This window comes from Elephantulus edwardii, unplaced genomic scaffold (genome assembly GCF_000299155.1).
Source record: "Elephantulus edwardii isolate Elephantulus edwardi_28Jun2011 unplaced genomic scaffold, EleEdw1.0 scaffold00055, whole genome shotgun sequence".
Lineage (NCBI taxonomy): Eukaryota > Metazoa > Chordata > Mammalia > Macroscelidea > Macroscelididae > Elephantulus > Elephantulus edwardii.
The window spans coordinates 11,392,054-11,408,477 of NW_006399805.1; the positions used below are offsets into that span (position 1 = coordinate 11,392,054).

General features: G+C 45.4%; 1 protein-coding gene across 1 annotated transcript in view; it reads left to right on the plus strand.

Moving 5' to 3' along the window:
- LOC102861179 (maltase-glucoamylase, intestinal-like) overlaps nucleotides 1-16,424 on the plus strand; it is a 113,403-nt gene that overhangs the window by 77,430 nt on the left and 19,549 nt on the right. The window contains exons 44-53 of the mRNA XM_006887236.1: nucleotides 798-922; nucleotides 1,894-1,982; nucleotides 3,453-3,502; nucleotides 4,170-4,337; nucleotides 8,700-8,849; nucleotides 9,535-9,735; nucleotides 12,171-12,325; nucleotides 14,392-14,560; nucleotides 15,034-15,130; nucleotides 16,027-16,139. Coding sequence (XP_006887298.1) covers nucleotides 798-922; nucleotides 1,894-1,982; nucleotides 3,453-3,502; nucleotides 4,170-4,337; nucleotides 8,700-8,849; nucleotides 9,535-9,735; nucleotides 12,171-12,325; nucleotides 14,392-14,560; nucleotides 15,034-15,130; nucleotides 16,027-16,139 — 1,317 coding nt within the window. The remainder of the gene's footprint in view (nucleotides 1-797; nucleotides 923-1,893; nucleotides 1,983-3,452; nucleotides 3,503-4,169; nucleotides 4,338-8,699; nucleotides 8,850-9,534; nucleotides 9,736-12,170; nucleotides 12,326-14,391; nucleotides 14,561-15,033; nucleotides 15,131-16,026; nucleotides 16,140-16,424) is intronic.

Sequence of the window (16,424 nt, forward strand, 5' to 3'; positions counted from 1 at the left end):
CCTTGACGGAGTGTCTTTCCCCGGGTGGGAGGGGGAGCATCTTTACTCTGGAGGGAGCGTCTTTCCTCCTGGGGAAGTGTCTTTACCCTTGGGGAAGCATTAATTCCCTTGGAGGAATAACTTTCCCCCTTGGGAGAGTGTCTTTATCCCTGAGGGAATATCGTTCCCCTTGCAGACCCAGCTTTCTCACCCCTTCGTGGTTCCCCATGAAGGAGCCTTGCACCTGTGATGTAAAGTGGACGTAGGGCCCCTTAGATATAGAGGGGTTACGCTGGGGTTAGGGAGTACTCTCCCACCACGTAGGGCAAGACATTAGCTGTCAAGGCTGGTTTGTTAAAGATAAGAATGCATAGTCTATGTTAGCAGATGTGCCCATGCTCTGTGGAGTGGTGACGTTGTTGGCTCGGTTGGTGGGAGTGAAGGGATGTGGTGAGGGTGATGGGGGTAGAGCGGGCACTTGGTTTATGTGAAGAAGTGTAAAGGTCATTCAGGGGTGTACAGGACTAGTGAGAATGCTTAGGGTGGCCCAGTCTTCTCTAGAAATACTGAGGGTCATAGACAGGCATGTGCATGGGAGTGGGAGTGACCCATTCTACGACCTCAGACTAAGGTTTTACAAAAGTGCCTGAAAGCAAGGATTCCTCCCAACATGTTGGACAAGGAGGGGCTTTCCCGACCCCTGGGTGAGTGTGGGGTTGCTGGAGTGCGCTGGAGGGCATTAGGACACATGTGCAAATATGTGTGTGAGTGTGGGGTGTGCTCTCCCTCGTCACCTCTGACCTTCCTCTGGCCCACAGGGTGCGTACACTAACAGTAGTGGAGAATGGAAGACTCTGTCTGCCCCTCTGGACCACATCAATCTCCACGTCCGTGGGGGCTACATCCTGCCCTTGCAGGAGCCTGCGCAGAACACCCACCTGAGGTGAGGACGGGCTGGACTAGGCCCCTCTCTGCAATCCCCTGACACACACACTCTGAAGTGAGGAGGGTGGGCTGAACCCCCAGTCGCTTTGACGCCCCAACACCCACACTCCCAGGCACAGCCTCATGGTGAGTTATTAGGAGTGTTCCCTGGCTTCCATTCCCTTGTTCTTGTTCTTTTCCTTCCCTCCCCTCTTCCTCCCCTCCCCTCCCCTCCCCTTCTCTTCTCCTCCCCTCCCCTTTCGTTTTCTCTTCTCTTTTCCTTTTCTCTTTTATTGCCTTCTCCTTTTCTTTTACAACTTTCTCACCCTTTGAACAATTATTAGCAATTTTTAAGATCCAAGCACATAAGAGGAGAGGGTTAAAAGAGATATTCCAAATGCAAACCATTATAGGAGATCAGTGCGGAGAGCTGTGTGACCTTCATACCCGTGCTGGGCAGGGTAGAAGTGCCCTGTTGAACGTCCAAGGCTACACATCTTTACAGGAGGAGAATGTCTCTTCTTTCTCCTGGAGCTGAGCTAGTACACCCAGACCACGGACATCTCCTTAGCAGCCCCACACTTAACCCACTGCGCCACTGGAGCCCCTCCCCCCACTAGCATTTCTAACACAAGGAGGCCTGACCAGCTATTATCTGGTTTTCCCCTAATAATGTCTTCTCAGTATTCTCAGACGCTCTCGTTGATGTTATTACATCGATGCTGGTGCTCAGATTCTTGGTTCCTACCTAGATCAGGGCTATTGGTTTTGTTTTGTGGTATTGCCAATATTTCAGGCTGTCTGTCTCCACTGACAGCCCTGATACCAGAGAGAGATGCCCCCACTGATGTTTGCCTTCAAGCCTAGAGAAAAGCAGGCCCATCTTTTGCCAGTAGCTTCTCTCACCTGAAAGTTGATGGGCACAGCTCATATAGCAATGGTCTCGGAGTCGCATTTCTTACTGTCTGACATAATTCTGGTTTCCCACAGTCGCCAGAACCCTCTGGGTCTTATCATTGCCCTGGATGAGAACAAAGAAGCCAAAGGGGAACTCTTCTGGGATGATGGAGACAGCAGAGGTGAGCCCTGCATCCTGATGCTGCTGTATGTGCAGCTTTGGTCCAGGGTCCTTCACCCCTGCGGGTCATCAGCTGAGGTTTGGATTGTACTGCCCAGGTGTACTGGTAGAGGATACAGTAAACCAGCAATCTAAACCCACTACTGTGGCATTAATTCTGACTCACAATAAGCTTGTTGGACAGAGAAGGAGTGCTCTGTGGAGTTTCCTAGCTGGTGTCTTTACACGAGCACATTGCCTTGTCTTCTCCCAGCTGCTGTGTTCAAACCATTGACCTTTCCGTTTGCAGCCTAACTTTTAAGCCATTATTACTGCCAGAGCTGTCATTTTATACCCAATGGGAAGCTCTTCCACTTTGAGATTCTCCACATAATTCTGATGTTATTTTCACTTTATGTTGTTGTTGCTATGTGCCATTGAGTCGCTTGCAACTCATAGCGACCATTTGTAGAATAGCCCTGAACCCTGCTCTATCCTATGCCAACCTTATTGTCCCTAACACACCCACCCCCATTACCCCAGTCACTGAATCAATCCACCTCATAGAAGATCTTTCTCTCTTGTGCTGTCCCTCCACCCTCCCCAGCATGATGTCCCTCTCCAAGGACTGGTCCCTCCTTACAACATAAACAAAGCATGTCAGACCAAGCCTCAGAATCCTTGCCTCCAAGGAGCAGCCTGGTTTCACTTTCTCCAGGATGAACTTTTATGTTATAAAGTTTTAAGAGTTCAGTTATTTAGCTTATCTTTACTTCTACTTTCAACCTGGTACATCGTCATTACCCCTTTCTGGAACCATGGATGGAAGAAAAACTCATCTCTAACTCTTATATCTCCACCTTCCACAAGAAATAAAATAGTGTATCTAGAAACATTTGAAAGAAATTGTTGGCAGGAATATACCTGTTATTCAGTGTGCACATTTCTCTGGATGCACTTATGAATTGATATGGAAGATGTAATTTCTAACGAGGTGATGAGGATGTATCCAATAGTGGCCCTCCATCTGTTGTTGATATCATTAGATGCTGCTCAGTCCCCTCTAACTCAGAGTGACCTTAGGGACCACGGTGCGAAATGTTCCCCAGCCCCTTACTATCTTCATAGTCACTGTGATTTTCGGATCCATTAATGTGGTCATTCTGTCTGTCATTCTCTTTGGATGTATTTCTTGTTGTCACATACCCTCCACTTGACCAGACAATACTCATTTAGTTCTGGTTTTTACTGTGTTTTTCTAGATCTACCTCACCAGCAAATTTTGTATCTCAAGCTTAGAAAACATATGTTTGAAGCAGAAGCTTGTAGAAGGAAGTTATTTCAAGGTTAAGGTAGAAAGGGAAGGGGGAAAGAGTGTCCTTTCTTTGGAGACTTTGGCTGTAATGCTGTCATTCTCAGCGTGCTTTTAGGGGAGTGGTTAATACATCCTTGTGCCTTCAGCAGACTCTGACTGGTCTTCCTCTGCTTTCAGACACTGTGGTCAACAACAACTATCTCTTCTGTGAGTTTTCTGTCTCACAGGTGAGTATCACTCAGGCATGAAGATGATGTGTGTACTTTCACCTGAGCATTAGCTCATCATGGAGTTGGTGTGAGTGATTACATTTGTGACGTGATAGACGTTTCTGCAGGCAGGTGCATCAACTTCAGTTTTTTATAGAACTCCTAATAATTGAAACAGGGAGAGCAATGCAACAATGAATGAATGGAAATCCAAAAGCTCTGTTAATGTTCATTAAAATGAGTAAAGTAAATGAAAAAAGAAACCTCCCAAGAATGAAACCATCTATGTTGGTTATCTGATACGGATGCAATCCAACAGTTAATGCTTTGAAATGCAGTGTTTGGGGTGTATTGCCTTCATGTGTGTGTTTAAGAACGTGTACACTGAGTTTTGAAGTTATTGTTAAAGATCTCATAAGGTGTATTTTATCCTTGGGCACACACTGGTAGAGAAAGCTAGGAAGCATTCAGAGGATGTGGAGTGTCTGCTCTAGGACCGATAATCTCAAGTTTCAGTGACCAGAGAATTTGTAATTGGCATCTGGTCTGTAATGGATAAGGACTGACTTGAATGCTGGTAACTGAACATCCAGTATGCAGTGGATTGTGGATGACCAGCAAGGCATCTGGTTTAAAATGAGTATTTGGTTGATTTGAATTTGTGTTTTGTTTGTTTGCTTTGCAGAACCGACTGGATGTGAAGGTTTTGCAGTCAGGCTACACTGACCTCAATAATTTAACATTTAAGGAGATTAAAATCTTTGGAACAGAGGAACCTGCCAACGTTATAGTGAAGCAGAATAGTGTCCCAGTTCAGGCTTCTCCTAATGTCACATATGATCATAACCTCCAGGTAAAATCCCAATTTTCCAAGATGTCTTCTTAACAATTCTTGGCAGTGTCTTTGGTTGATTAGCATGTGCGTGTTCAGTTACCATATTACCAAGGCTTGCTATTTGATTATATGACAGTAATTTCATAATTTTTTTCATTCTGCTGTAAGTTATAATTAGTTGCCTTGATACCTCATCCTTTTGAAAAATTGTATTACTACTGGTTTCCCAAGTGGTCAGAGATAAGGAACCACTGGTCGGAACAGATTGTAAGAGTTTCTCCAAATTTGTGGAGAATAAGTAAATTTCTTATCCTGTTATGATAGTGTATTAACGACAATTTAACTTTTGTGCTGACAGTGCACAAGGGTGATATGCAGATGATAAAGGTACAAATAAAGGATTGCCTGGTGAGTAATGTCGATGACACTGTCCAAGCCATTTAAAGGAGGGAACTTTGACAGTAATCTCACAGTGCATTTGAGGAATGTGGCATCAGAATCTGAGTAAGACTCATAAACAATCTGCATTATGCAGATGATATGACCTTATGTGCTGAAACTGGGGAGGACCTGAAGCATTTGCTGCAGAAGTTCAAGGACTGTAGTCTGCAGTGGACTGGAGCACATCAAGAAGACAAAGATTCTCACCACTGGGCCAATGGGCAGCACCGAGATAGATGGAGAAACGATTGAAGTTGTTAACAATTTCAGCTTGCTCAGCTCCACAATCCACAGTCTTGGCACCAGCAGTCAGAAAATCAAAAGACAAATTGCATTAGGGAAATGTCAGTCCAGAGACTAAGGTGCTCCTGGTAGAGGCCGTAGTCTTCTCAGTTACTTGCTCTGCACCAGAGTGCTGGGCAATAACTAAGATAACTGAGGATGATAGAAGAAGAATCAATGCCTTTGGGTTGTGATACTAGAGAAGAGTATCATATATACCATGGACTGCCAAGAGAACAAACAGGTCTGTTATGGAGAAGGTGAAACCAAGTTGCTCCTTGAAGGCAAGGATTTTGAAGCTCCGTCTCACCTCCTTTGGGCATGTTGCCAGGAGAGACCAGTCCTTAGAGAAAGACATCATGCTTGGAAGGGTAGAGGGACAGTGCAGTAGAAGACGACCTTGGATGCAATGGATTGACACCATAACTGGGATAATAGGGGTAGGTGTCTTGGAGGCTGTGAGACTGGCTCAGGATAGAACAATTTTAAGTGCTATTGTACTAGATTTTATCCTCGCCAATAGACAATATCATGATAGGTGGAGAGAAGTTTGAAATTGGCAACAATTTCATCTTGCTTATATCCACAGTGAAAACTCTTGGTGCCAGTAGTTAAGAAATCAAGATGTATCACATCGCTAAACTCTGTTGTCAAGGACTTCGCCATAGTGCTAAAGAGTAATGATGTCAACTTAAAGACTAAGGTGCATTTGATTCAATTTATGATCATTTCAGTTACCTGAAATGTTGGACATTGAATAGGGATGACAGAAAAAAAATCAATGCCTTTGAGTTGTGGTATGTACAAGAGGCCTAAATATCCCACAGAGTGCTAAACAAACAAACAAACAAACAGATATGTCTTGGAGAAAGTGCAACCAGGCTGCTCCTTAGAAGCAAGAATGGTGAAATTTTTTCTTACATACTTTAAGTATATTGTTGGGAGGGTCAAGTTCTTGGAAAAAGATATTATGCTTGGAAAGACGGAGGATCAGGGAAAGAGAGGAAGGCCCTCTACAAGATGATTGACATAGTGATTGAACTAATATAAATCAGAGAAAATGAGAATGGCATGTGGGTCACCAGGACTCATGGTAGACTCACCGGCACTTGACAAAAATAACTGTAGAATATGTATTCCGCTGGATTTCGGTGAATTCAGACGAGGCTATTGAATGAGAATTGTTATTGCTGATGTCAGGTGGATTTTCACTGAAGCAGGGAATGCCAGAAAGATGTTTACCTGTGCTTTATTGACAATGCACATTGGTCTTGTTTTCACAAACTTCTCAAGTTTCTTTTTTTCTGCAAAGGATGTGATTTCTCCTCCATATTTGATGGAAAGCTTTTCTGGGTACTGGATCCTTGGGTGGCAATTGGGTTTTTTTAGCTTTTTGTATATGTTGTCTCATTGTCTTCTTGCTCACATGGTTTCTACTGAAAATCAGTACATAATCTAATTGCTTTTCCTTTGTAGGTGACTTTCAGTTTTTCTTGTGCTGCTTTCAGTATATTATCCTTATCTTTTATTTCTTTTCAGTGAATTTAACTATGATATGTCTTGATGTTTTCCTTTTTGGGTCTGGTCTGGTGTTCGCTGAGCTTCCTGAATGTGGATTTCGTTGTTTGTTTTTCATAATATCTGGGAAGTTTTCTTCTAGTACCTCTTCCACAATTTTTTTAGTGATTTCCCTATCCCTCTCATATTCTGGTGTGTCAGAGACACGATAGAGCAGGGTTCAGAGCTACTGTGCATACAGTTGCTATGAGTCAAAAGCAACATGATGGCACATAACAACAACAACAATAACAACAACAGCAAAGTCCTTGAGGTTCTCTCCATTCCACACTGCAGCCCGGTAGGAATCTTGCCTTAAGGTAGTTCCCTGTTCCCAACCCTATTGTCCTGCTTTATGCATGAAGTGGCTGAGTGATGTGAAGATCAGGTGCTCTGCTTAAGCAGTTTCTCATGCATCTTTTCTCCTGAAGCATGCAAAGACAGTCAACTGTATTGATTAGGACAGATGATGTATAATATTGGAAAGGATATGAATTCCAGAACAATTAATTGTGCTCATGTAGAACCAACACTTAGATCAAGAAGCAGTCTTTTGAGTAGAGGAAGGATTTGAAACCAAGCATGGTGTGTGTCAGAGCTGTATCCTTTCACCGTCCGCAGCTAACAAATAATCCATGGCGGTATAAAGTAGAATACAGCACTAGGATTGGAGGAAGACTTCTACAAGATGCAGTATAAAAATGACACAACTTTGCAGTAAACAAAGCCTTAAAGTGCTTACTAATGAAGCTTAAAACAGCCATCTGTGTGGATTATACCTCCAAACAAAGAAAACAAAATTTCTCGTGATTAGACCAATAAACAACATGATAAATGGAGAAAAAAATTATAGTTGCTAAGAATTTAATTTTGCTTGGACCTGCCACCAGTGCCCATGGAAGTGACAGTTAAGAAAAACAAACAAACAAACAAACAAACCAAATACCCAAACACAAATTGCATTGGTCAACTAAATTGCAAGGGGCCCCTATATAGAGCATGCATGTCACTTTGGCGATTAAGGCTCCACTGATGTAGCCTGGGATTTTCACTTGTTTCATGTTGCTTTTGTTAAGTACCAACAAGCTGACAGTGACTTGTGTTGACTCTGTGAATGATGGATCTGAATCTTGGCCTACCCTCTGCCATTCTTATTATCTCAGATATTCTTTAACCCATTGATACAGGTTCTGTGTCGATTCATCCTGTGGACTCCCCTCACTTTAGGTGACCCCCCACCTTTCTAAGCAAGATGCTTTTCCAAGGGCTGGACATGCTTAAAGTATGTGAAATAAGATGTCATCATCCTTACCTATAAGGAATACCCTGGAAGTCCTGGGTAATGATGGGCAAGGTCCAATGGTGATTAATTTTATGAAACATAATGCATGGGAATGATTGTGTGAATGAAGAATAGTGTGAAAAACAATACACACGAACTTTGTAAGCAAGCCAATAAAAATAGTAAAAAAAGAGCAGAGAGTCAGGGAAGGGGAAGCAGACCGTCAGTGGATGGATTAACACGGTAACAGCAGCACTGGGTTTACGCCCAGCAGAGATTGTGACGATGTCGCAGGATTGGGTTCAGTTCAGTTGTACATGGTGTTCCTATGAGCTCACTTGATGGCACATAAGACAGAGACTCAGAGAACCGCAGTAATCTGTCTACACTTCCTCAGTGGAATGAGGATGAGAGCCCACCACCTTGTGATTCTGGTTTCCTAGTCCTTGCTCTAACTCAAGACGGAGGGCAAGCATGGTTTGGGCGTACAGGGTCAGAAGAGAAGCCGCAATTGCTTGGTGTTTTGTGTGACGCTACCTGGTGAGATGCAGAGGGAGCGTCCCGGGTCAGGAGGAAGAAGATCAGAGAAGACGAGAACAGCAGTGAAGGCGGGCGGAGAGTTGATCTGAGTCTGCACCGGGCAGTCCAGCCGCAGCCTGAGGCTGACACCAGTGACAATGATTCCTCCAGGGTTTTCAGCAGACATGCTCCAGGGGTCCAGAGCATCATATTGATTCTATTTCCTGTCCTACAACCCCTTCAGAGCTTATAAGGTCTTGGGCCAAAGATGACTGTCCTTGTCCCTTGAACTCCTGCAGGTTGCTGTTATCACAGACCTCAGCCTTGCCCTGGGAAAGGCATATACCGTGGAGTGGAGCCTGAAGAAGGATGTAGAGAAGATTGACTGCTACCCTGATGGGCAAGGTGTATCCAAGGAGAACTGTGAGGCCCGGGGCTGCGTCTGGGAGGTAAGCGCACCTACGGCCTTCATGGACTCCTCTCTGCTCCATTTACGATTTGTGTGAGCGTCACAGCATGACCACTGCAGACCTTCAGAGGGATGGCTTCCCAGGAACCTCAAGCTTTATCTAGACAGGAGCATAGGTGGGGAGAGGAGAGACGCAGCTTCACAAATAATTTTTCCAGGAACCAGGAGTTTAAAGCCCTATGTCATTACTTTGCAGTTTGCATCCATAAGCATTATGGTCTCAGAAACCTTCTGGGGCAGGTCCAGTCTGTCCTAAAAGGACACCGTGATTCTAAATCCACTCAACAGTACTGAGCTTTGGGTTTGGATTTCATTATGTCACCACGCACCCACCTCTGCAGTCGAGTTGATCTAGCTCACAGCCACCTTGTAGGACAGAGTGGACTGTCCAGTGGGGTGTCTGCAGCTTTAACGCTGTGGAAGCAGATCACCACCTCTCTTCCCATCGAGCACTTGGTGAGTTCTAATGGCCAATCTTGTGATTCGCTGTTGAGTGCTTTAACCACACTGTATGTAATAGAGAAACAATAACCAGGTTAATATCCAAGCAAATGAAGGCAGGGTGTCTTCCTCTCTCTCCCTGTAAATTCCTTGTCCAGCCTGGTCTCTCCAGTGGCCTCTAGCACCACATGCTAATCATGACGTTGGCCTCTCTCTTCTTGCAGGAATCCAGCACTCCGGGGGTCCCGTTCTGCTATTTCGTCACTGATCTGTACTCTGTTAGTAACATCCAGTACAGTACACAGGGGGCCACCGCTGACATCACCTTAAAGGCTCCTGTTTATGCCAATGCTTTGCCTTCAACTCCTGTGGCCTCCCTCCGCCTGGCTGTCACCTACCATCAGAATGACATGTTGCAGTTTAAGGTAAGCACAGGGCTGTGGGTGGACTGAGGACTAATTTTTAAAAAAGTTTATTGATTAATATTTAATCATTCATACACATCATGTTTTATACATATGCTTTGTGTTTCCAGTCATTCATATCTATTATATTTTCTATCATTAATTACCTTGTTCTATGCCTATTTTCATCCTGTCTTTTCAAGGCCACGTTGAACTTTTCCCATTATGTCACCTCCCCCCCAACCCCACCCATTAAACTTGGCTGTCCTGGTGATTTTTCCCCGTTCCCCATTTTTTGCCCCATTCTCCCCTTCTCTCTTCTGCACATTTACCCACATCTTACTCAGTTATCTTCACCTCTACGGGGAAGTTCATTACTAGCTCCATTACATTCTGCTGTGGCCAGAGTTGTTGCTGTTGCCATTGCACTGATTCTGACTCACAGCAACCCTGCAGGAGAAGGTAGAACTGACCATAGGTGTCCACAGCGGGGACCTTCACACAGGCAGACGGTCCCCGCTGTCTCACACAGCAGCTGGTGGCTTCCAACCGCTGGCCTTTCAGTCAGCAGCCGCACGCTTAGTCAGTGTGCGACGAGAACCCAGGTCAGACCAGTGTGTTTTGTCTAAAAGGCTCTGTCCTCCTGTCATCACCTGGGTTGTGCCTTCCGTCCCCTTCTCACCTGCAGACAGGATGCTGCGTCCTCAGCAGAGCCCCACGTCCCACGAGGACACACGGTGGGATAGACATGACCCCCTTACGTGGGATTCCAGCCTTCACTCCCACCCCTTCCTGCTCCTGCTCTTCCTGCCTTCCACTCTCCGCCCCTCGGCCCCATCACTGCTCTGAGCCCCGGTACCTGCTGCTTCTGTGTCCAGGATGAGTTTATCTCCTGTCTGTGTTGGTAAATGCAGCAAAGCTTTTGGAACACAGCCTATATCTTGTCCAGGAATCACCCTCTCCTCCTCGCAGAAACACCGCAAGTCTCGTTCCTTCCAAAGAGCTCGGTAATAGCATGACCGGACATCCCTCTTGTTAGCCCGGGAATTTCTTTAAAGACCATCAAATAAAACCAAATGCATTGACATTTACTCAATTCCAATTCAGAGTGACCCTGCAGGACAGTTTACAGCTGCACATGTTGTTGTTAGGTGTCGTTGAGTATGACTCATTGTGACCCTCAAAAGCAGACTTGACACCTGTCCCATCCTGTGCCATCCTCATCATCTCTGATATACTTGATATCACCCATGTTGTTGTTGTTGTTATGCGCCGTCGAGTCGTTTGTGACTCATAGCGACCCTATGTACAACAGCCCTAAACTCTGCTCTGTCCTGTGCCAATCGCACTGTCTCTGACACTCCCATTCTGATTACCCCAGTCACTGAATCAATCCACCTCATAGAGGCTCTTCCCGTTCTGCGCCGTCCCTCCACCCTACCAAGCATGATGTCCTTCTCCAAGGACCTGTCCCTCCTTACAACATGTCCAAAGTATGTTAGACGAAGCCCCAGAATCCTTGCCTCAAAGGAGCAGGCTGGTTTAACCCTCTCCAGGATGAATCTGTTTGTTTTCTTGGCACTCCATGGTACATTCAGTACTCTTCTCCAGCACCACAGCTCAAAGGCATCAATTCTCCTTCTGTCCTCCCTAGTCATTGTCCAACTCTCTGATGCATAGGGTTGCCAAAACTGTCAATCCTTGCAGAAGCAGCCTCTTACAGAAGTATATTCTCTCTCCTACTGAGAAACCTTCAACCTTTCAGTGAATGCCTGATTGTTTAACCACTATGCTACCAGTTTAGTTTCTCTAATTTGGAATCACACAGAAAAAGACAGTGAAACTATGGAACCCAGAACCTGTGGAAGGCTGAGACCTGTCAGAGAAGGAAATGGCAAACATTTTCCACTATTAAAAACAATGGAAAATGATGACGGCAACCTTTCAGAAATGGAGTTTATGTGAGAGCTGGAAGCGTGGGTGTCCTGAGGGGTCCGGCTCCCCCAGGTTTCAGTGCCTCTTTGAGAGTGAAATGAGTTTTTACTTTAGACAAGGGCAGCTAGAATTATTACTGTCAAATAGAGTTTATGGTTTTGAAGAGGTGTGCTTTTGCAATTCAGAAATATTTTCAAGTGTTAATTAATATTCACACACCAAGACACAAGCAGGAGCATTTATAATCATCCACATGAAATGATTTCATAAGGCAGCGACAATGTCAACATACATGTGCTGGTTTCATACAGGCCTTTTGATTAAGGTGAGGACAACTCAGGTAAAAATGTTAAATAAGACCTTATAAACATTATATGACACTTTGCTTAAATCTCTGTTATCATGAGTTCACAGAAAACAAACACAGCAGCTGGATTCTTTGGTAAAGACATCACGACCCTGCTAAGAAAGGGGTTTTAAGAGAGTTGTCTTTGTATAAAATCTCTTTCCTCCTGCCCTAGATTTATGATCCCAGCACCAGCCGTTATGAAGTCCCCGTGCCTCTCAATATACCTGGGGTGCCATCCAGCACCCCTGCGGGTCGGCTCTATGATGTCGTCATCAAGGAGAATCCCTTTGGGATTGAAATTCGCCGGAAGAGCACAGGCACCGTCATGTAAGTGGCTCCCCCTTGTTGGGACTTCCCTGGACATCACTGCTGGCACCGTGTGTCCTGGAAAGTGTCCCTGCTCTGACTGTCCCCATTCAGTTCCAGATTTGTAAATAAGTTCTTTCCTGCAGGGCTGGCTGTTCCTTTGGGAAATTCTTAGCATCATGGGAATATAGGCCATTGCATTCATCTGGACCTCACTCAACAAGTGTCCATGGGGAGAGTCCACACAAGGTGCTATGCCAAGCACCATAGGTGTTCACAGAGAGTAAATAGCAAAGATAAGTTGAGTTAAAATACAGATAGACATGGGAGAAAGGACAGCTCGGTAGGATAGAAGCACCAGGTATGTGGGGTGTGGAGGGGACCCTCCTTTGGAGAAGGACTTCACGCTTATTAGAGTTGTTGGTGTTGGGTGCTGTAGAGTCGGAAACAACCCCTAGGTGACCCTCCAGTGGGTTTTTAGAGGCAGTTAATTTCACAGGAGGAGATTCAGCAAAAATGAGGAAGAATCTCAGTTAGCTGACTGGCAAGTGGCTACAACAGTGAGTCCCAGAGGCCGCTGGACCAGCAGGACCTCCTCCTGCTGTGAATCGGACCAGTGTCGTAGCACCTACAGCCCTGCTGCTGTGCATGGTGTCAGAGAAGGACTCTTGAAGGAAGTGACGCTGGAAATAGGATCTGGAGAGAAAAGGAGCTCTTCAGGTGCAGACCAGAGCAGGAGGGACCTTTATCATGCAGATAGTGAAGGCATAAGCCATGACACTTGGGAACATCTGGTATTTAAAGAGCAGAAAAAGATTGATGTTTGTATCTCAATATCAAGAAAACAAAAATCCTCACCACCAGGCCAATAGGCAGCATCATGATAAATACAGAAAACATTGAAATTGTTAATGATTTTATCTTGCTTGGATCCACAATCAACATCCTTGGTACAAGAAATTGAAAGAAAAAATGAGTTGCATTTGGAAAATCTGCTGTCAAGGATAGAGCGATAAAGAGCAACAGTGTCATTCTAAAGACTAGGGTGCAGCTGATCCAGACCATGGTCTTCTCAATTGCTTGCCATGCATCTGAGAGCTGGCAGTGACTAAGGATGATTGAAGAAGAATTGATGCCTTTGAGTTGAGAAGCATCTTGAATATACTATGGACTGCCAAGAGAACAAACTGTCCTGGAGAGGGTGAAACCAGGATGCTCCTTTGAGGCAAAGATTTTGAAACTCTGTCTCACAAACTTAGGCAAGTTGTGAGGAGGGACCCATCCTTGGAGAAGGACACCACAGTGGAAGAGCAGAGGGTCAGCACAGGAGAGACGGCGGATTGGGATTGGGATGGATTGACACAGTGACTGTGGCAATGGGTCAGGTGTGTTAGAGATGATGAGGTTGGCTGAGGATGGGGCAGGGTACAGAGTGTTGTTCATAGGGTCGCCATGAGTTGCGGAGGACTTGAGAGCACATCACAATAGCAACAACGGCAAGTAAGAGGTGGTGTCAAGAGAAGTGAAGTAGTATACAGGCTCCAGATCAAAGGTGACCTCAAAGTTCATAATACTTGGTTGAGAAGTACCCGAAAATTGTAAACAGACAGAGGTAGGATGTGAGTTTTTATACTGCTGTAGGATGCATTCTGCAGAGCTCAAGTGCAAACTGCAGGATTTTCAAGGCTATGATTAGTCAGAAACAGGGCACTTCACGAAACAAACTTCAAGGTGTGGGTGGGTGGGTTTAAGGTGCCAGGCAATGGTTGCTACTGCAGTGCTTACTCTGGTGTTATGTGGAGAAGAGATCAAAGGGGTGAAGAGAGGCGGTGAAGCCTGGCCTGAATAAAGGATCAACAGTAAGGCATGATTTGGTTCCATATTTTGGAGAAAATTGCAAGATGGCAATAGAAATGGAAGTCTCACCCTAGGTTCTGAGCAAGGGCACCTAGGATTGCTTCGGTCCAGCGCAGTCTGTTTTGTTTGGAGAGGAGCAGATTCTGGGAAGGACAAGTCATGAACGCTCTTAATCTTAGGAGTGAGCACCTTGAACTTGTTCTCCAACCCTCCCCTTTTCTGTGTCCCAGCTGGGACTCTCAGGTGCTGGGCTTCACCTTCAACGACATGTTCATCCGCATCTCCACTCGCCTCCCCTCCCGCTACCTCTACGGCTTTGGGGAGACAGAGCACACGGCTTTCCGGAGGGACCTGAACTGGCACACGTGGGGCATGTTCTCCAGGGACGAGCCCCCAGGGGTAAGGAGCAGAGTTCGGGGTCTGTGTCTCTGCCTCTCTTCATCACACCACACACACCTCACACTGCTTGTCCTCAGACTCAACGTGGATGACCACACCCTGCTCCTAGAACGTGATCCAGTTCTCACACGCCTTTGTTTGTCATGCATTTAACTTATGTCTCAGAGAAGACTGGGCCCACCTTCCACTGTCCACTGCTGTTGGGTTGATTGCAGCTTGTAGTGAACGTGTAGGTCAAAGCCAAGCTGCCCCTCCCGAGGGTTTCTGAGGCCACACTCGTTATGGAAGGAACCTGCCTCGTCTCTCTCTCGGGAAACTAGTGGGTTTAAACCACCAGCTTTTCCGTTTTCAACCCAGTGTCTAATGCAGTGAGCCACTGGGGCCCCGTGAACCCCTCTAGTGACTGCTTTTCATTGTGGTTGTCAACCGTGCTGTCTTTTAAACTCCTGTCACTTCTTCCCCGCCTCCCCCAGTACAAGAAGAACTCCTACGGTGTGCACCCCTACTACATGGCGCTGGAGGAGGACGGCAGTGCCCACGGGGTGCTCCTGCTCAACAGCAACGCCATGGGTAAGAGGGTGGCTGCGGCTTTTGTCTGAGCCATCTTTCTTTATAACTGCCAAAGCTTCTGCATTTGCTGTCTGTTGTGTACGACAGAGTTGGAACCAACCCACTGCTGACCCTTCAGTGGGTTTTCAGAGACAATTATTGGGGAGGTGATTGCTCATCTGTCTCCCACAGAGCAGCTGCTGGCCTCGAACTGTGTGTCTTTGGGATTGCAGCACAGCTTCTTGCCACTAGGCCAACAGAGCTCCCTGTCTAAGAAGTCAAAATTGTCATCTGGTTGATAGTATTTTTCTTGTTTATTTGTTTTGTTTATTTTTTTTCTCTGTTCTTGTTTTGTTGAGTTCCAGAGCAGGTAATAATAAGAACTAATCTAACCCTTTGAAAAAAAGGTCCCTTAAGAGGGAATTACTTAACAAGGCAAGTCTCTCAATTATGCTTCCTGGATATCAACCCACGGAAGCATCTATTGTGCAACCATGGGCTGAGCCCTCACTGTGGGGAAGCCCAATAATGAATAAACTGAAGTTTAGAGTGTTGTATGTCATTTTAAGTACTTTTAACAAAATACATTGATTTTGTAAGATATTACCATTAAAGGAAGCTGGGAAATGTGTACATTGGAACTCCCACAACCGTTTTTGTAACTCTTTGTGAGTCTTAAATTACTCTGACATTTTAAAAGGGTATAATAGTGTAGTGATCAATCATATAATAAACACAAAAAATCAAGAAGTGAGACCCTCTGATTTTCACTTAACATCTTCAACTCTGTAAGGGTGCAGAGTAAAATACCCCACTTGTATTTCCGGGCAGAGCAGGAGAGACAAGGTATAAATTTCAGAAGGTATACCTCACCTTGGTGTCATCCAATTTGTTTGGTGTCCTCTTATACTTTTCAGATGTGACCTTCCAGCCCATGCCTGCCTTGACGTACCGCACCACTGGAGGGATTCTGGACTTCTATGTGGTCTTGGGACCCACCCCAGAGCTTGTCACCCAGCAGTACACTGAGGTAAGAAGGAGGTCAGTGGGACCAAGTGTTACTCCACACATCTGTATCATAAACCATCTTAGACAAATTTGTTTTTATACCTCCCAAGTGATAACAGGAATTGTGTCCTTTCTTGGAGACAGGGAGAGTCTATAGAATAAAGGGCAGTAAACACCTAGAAATAAACGTTAAACTTGTAGCCTCTTTAAGCATGACAGAGTTATAGAAGTGGTGGTCGTGGTGTTGATGGTGCAGAGCTGGTGGTGATGATTATGGCAATGTTGCTGATGCTTGGGGTGATGATGG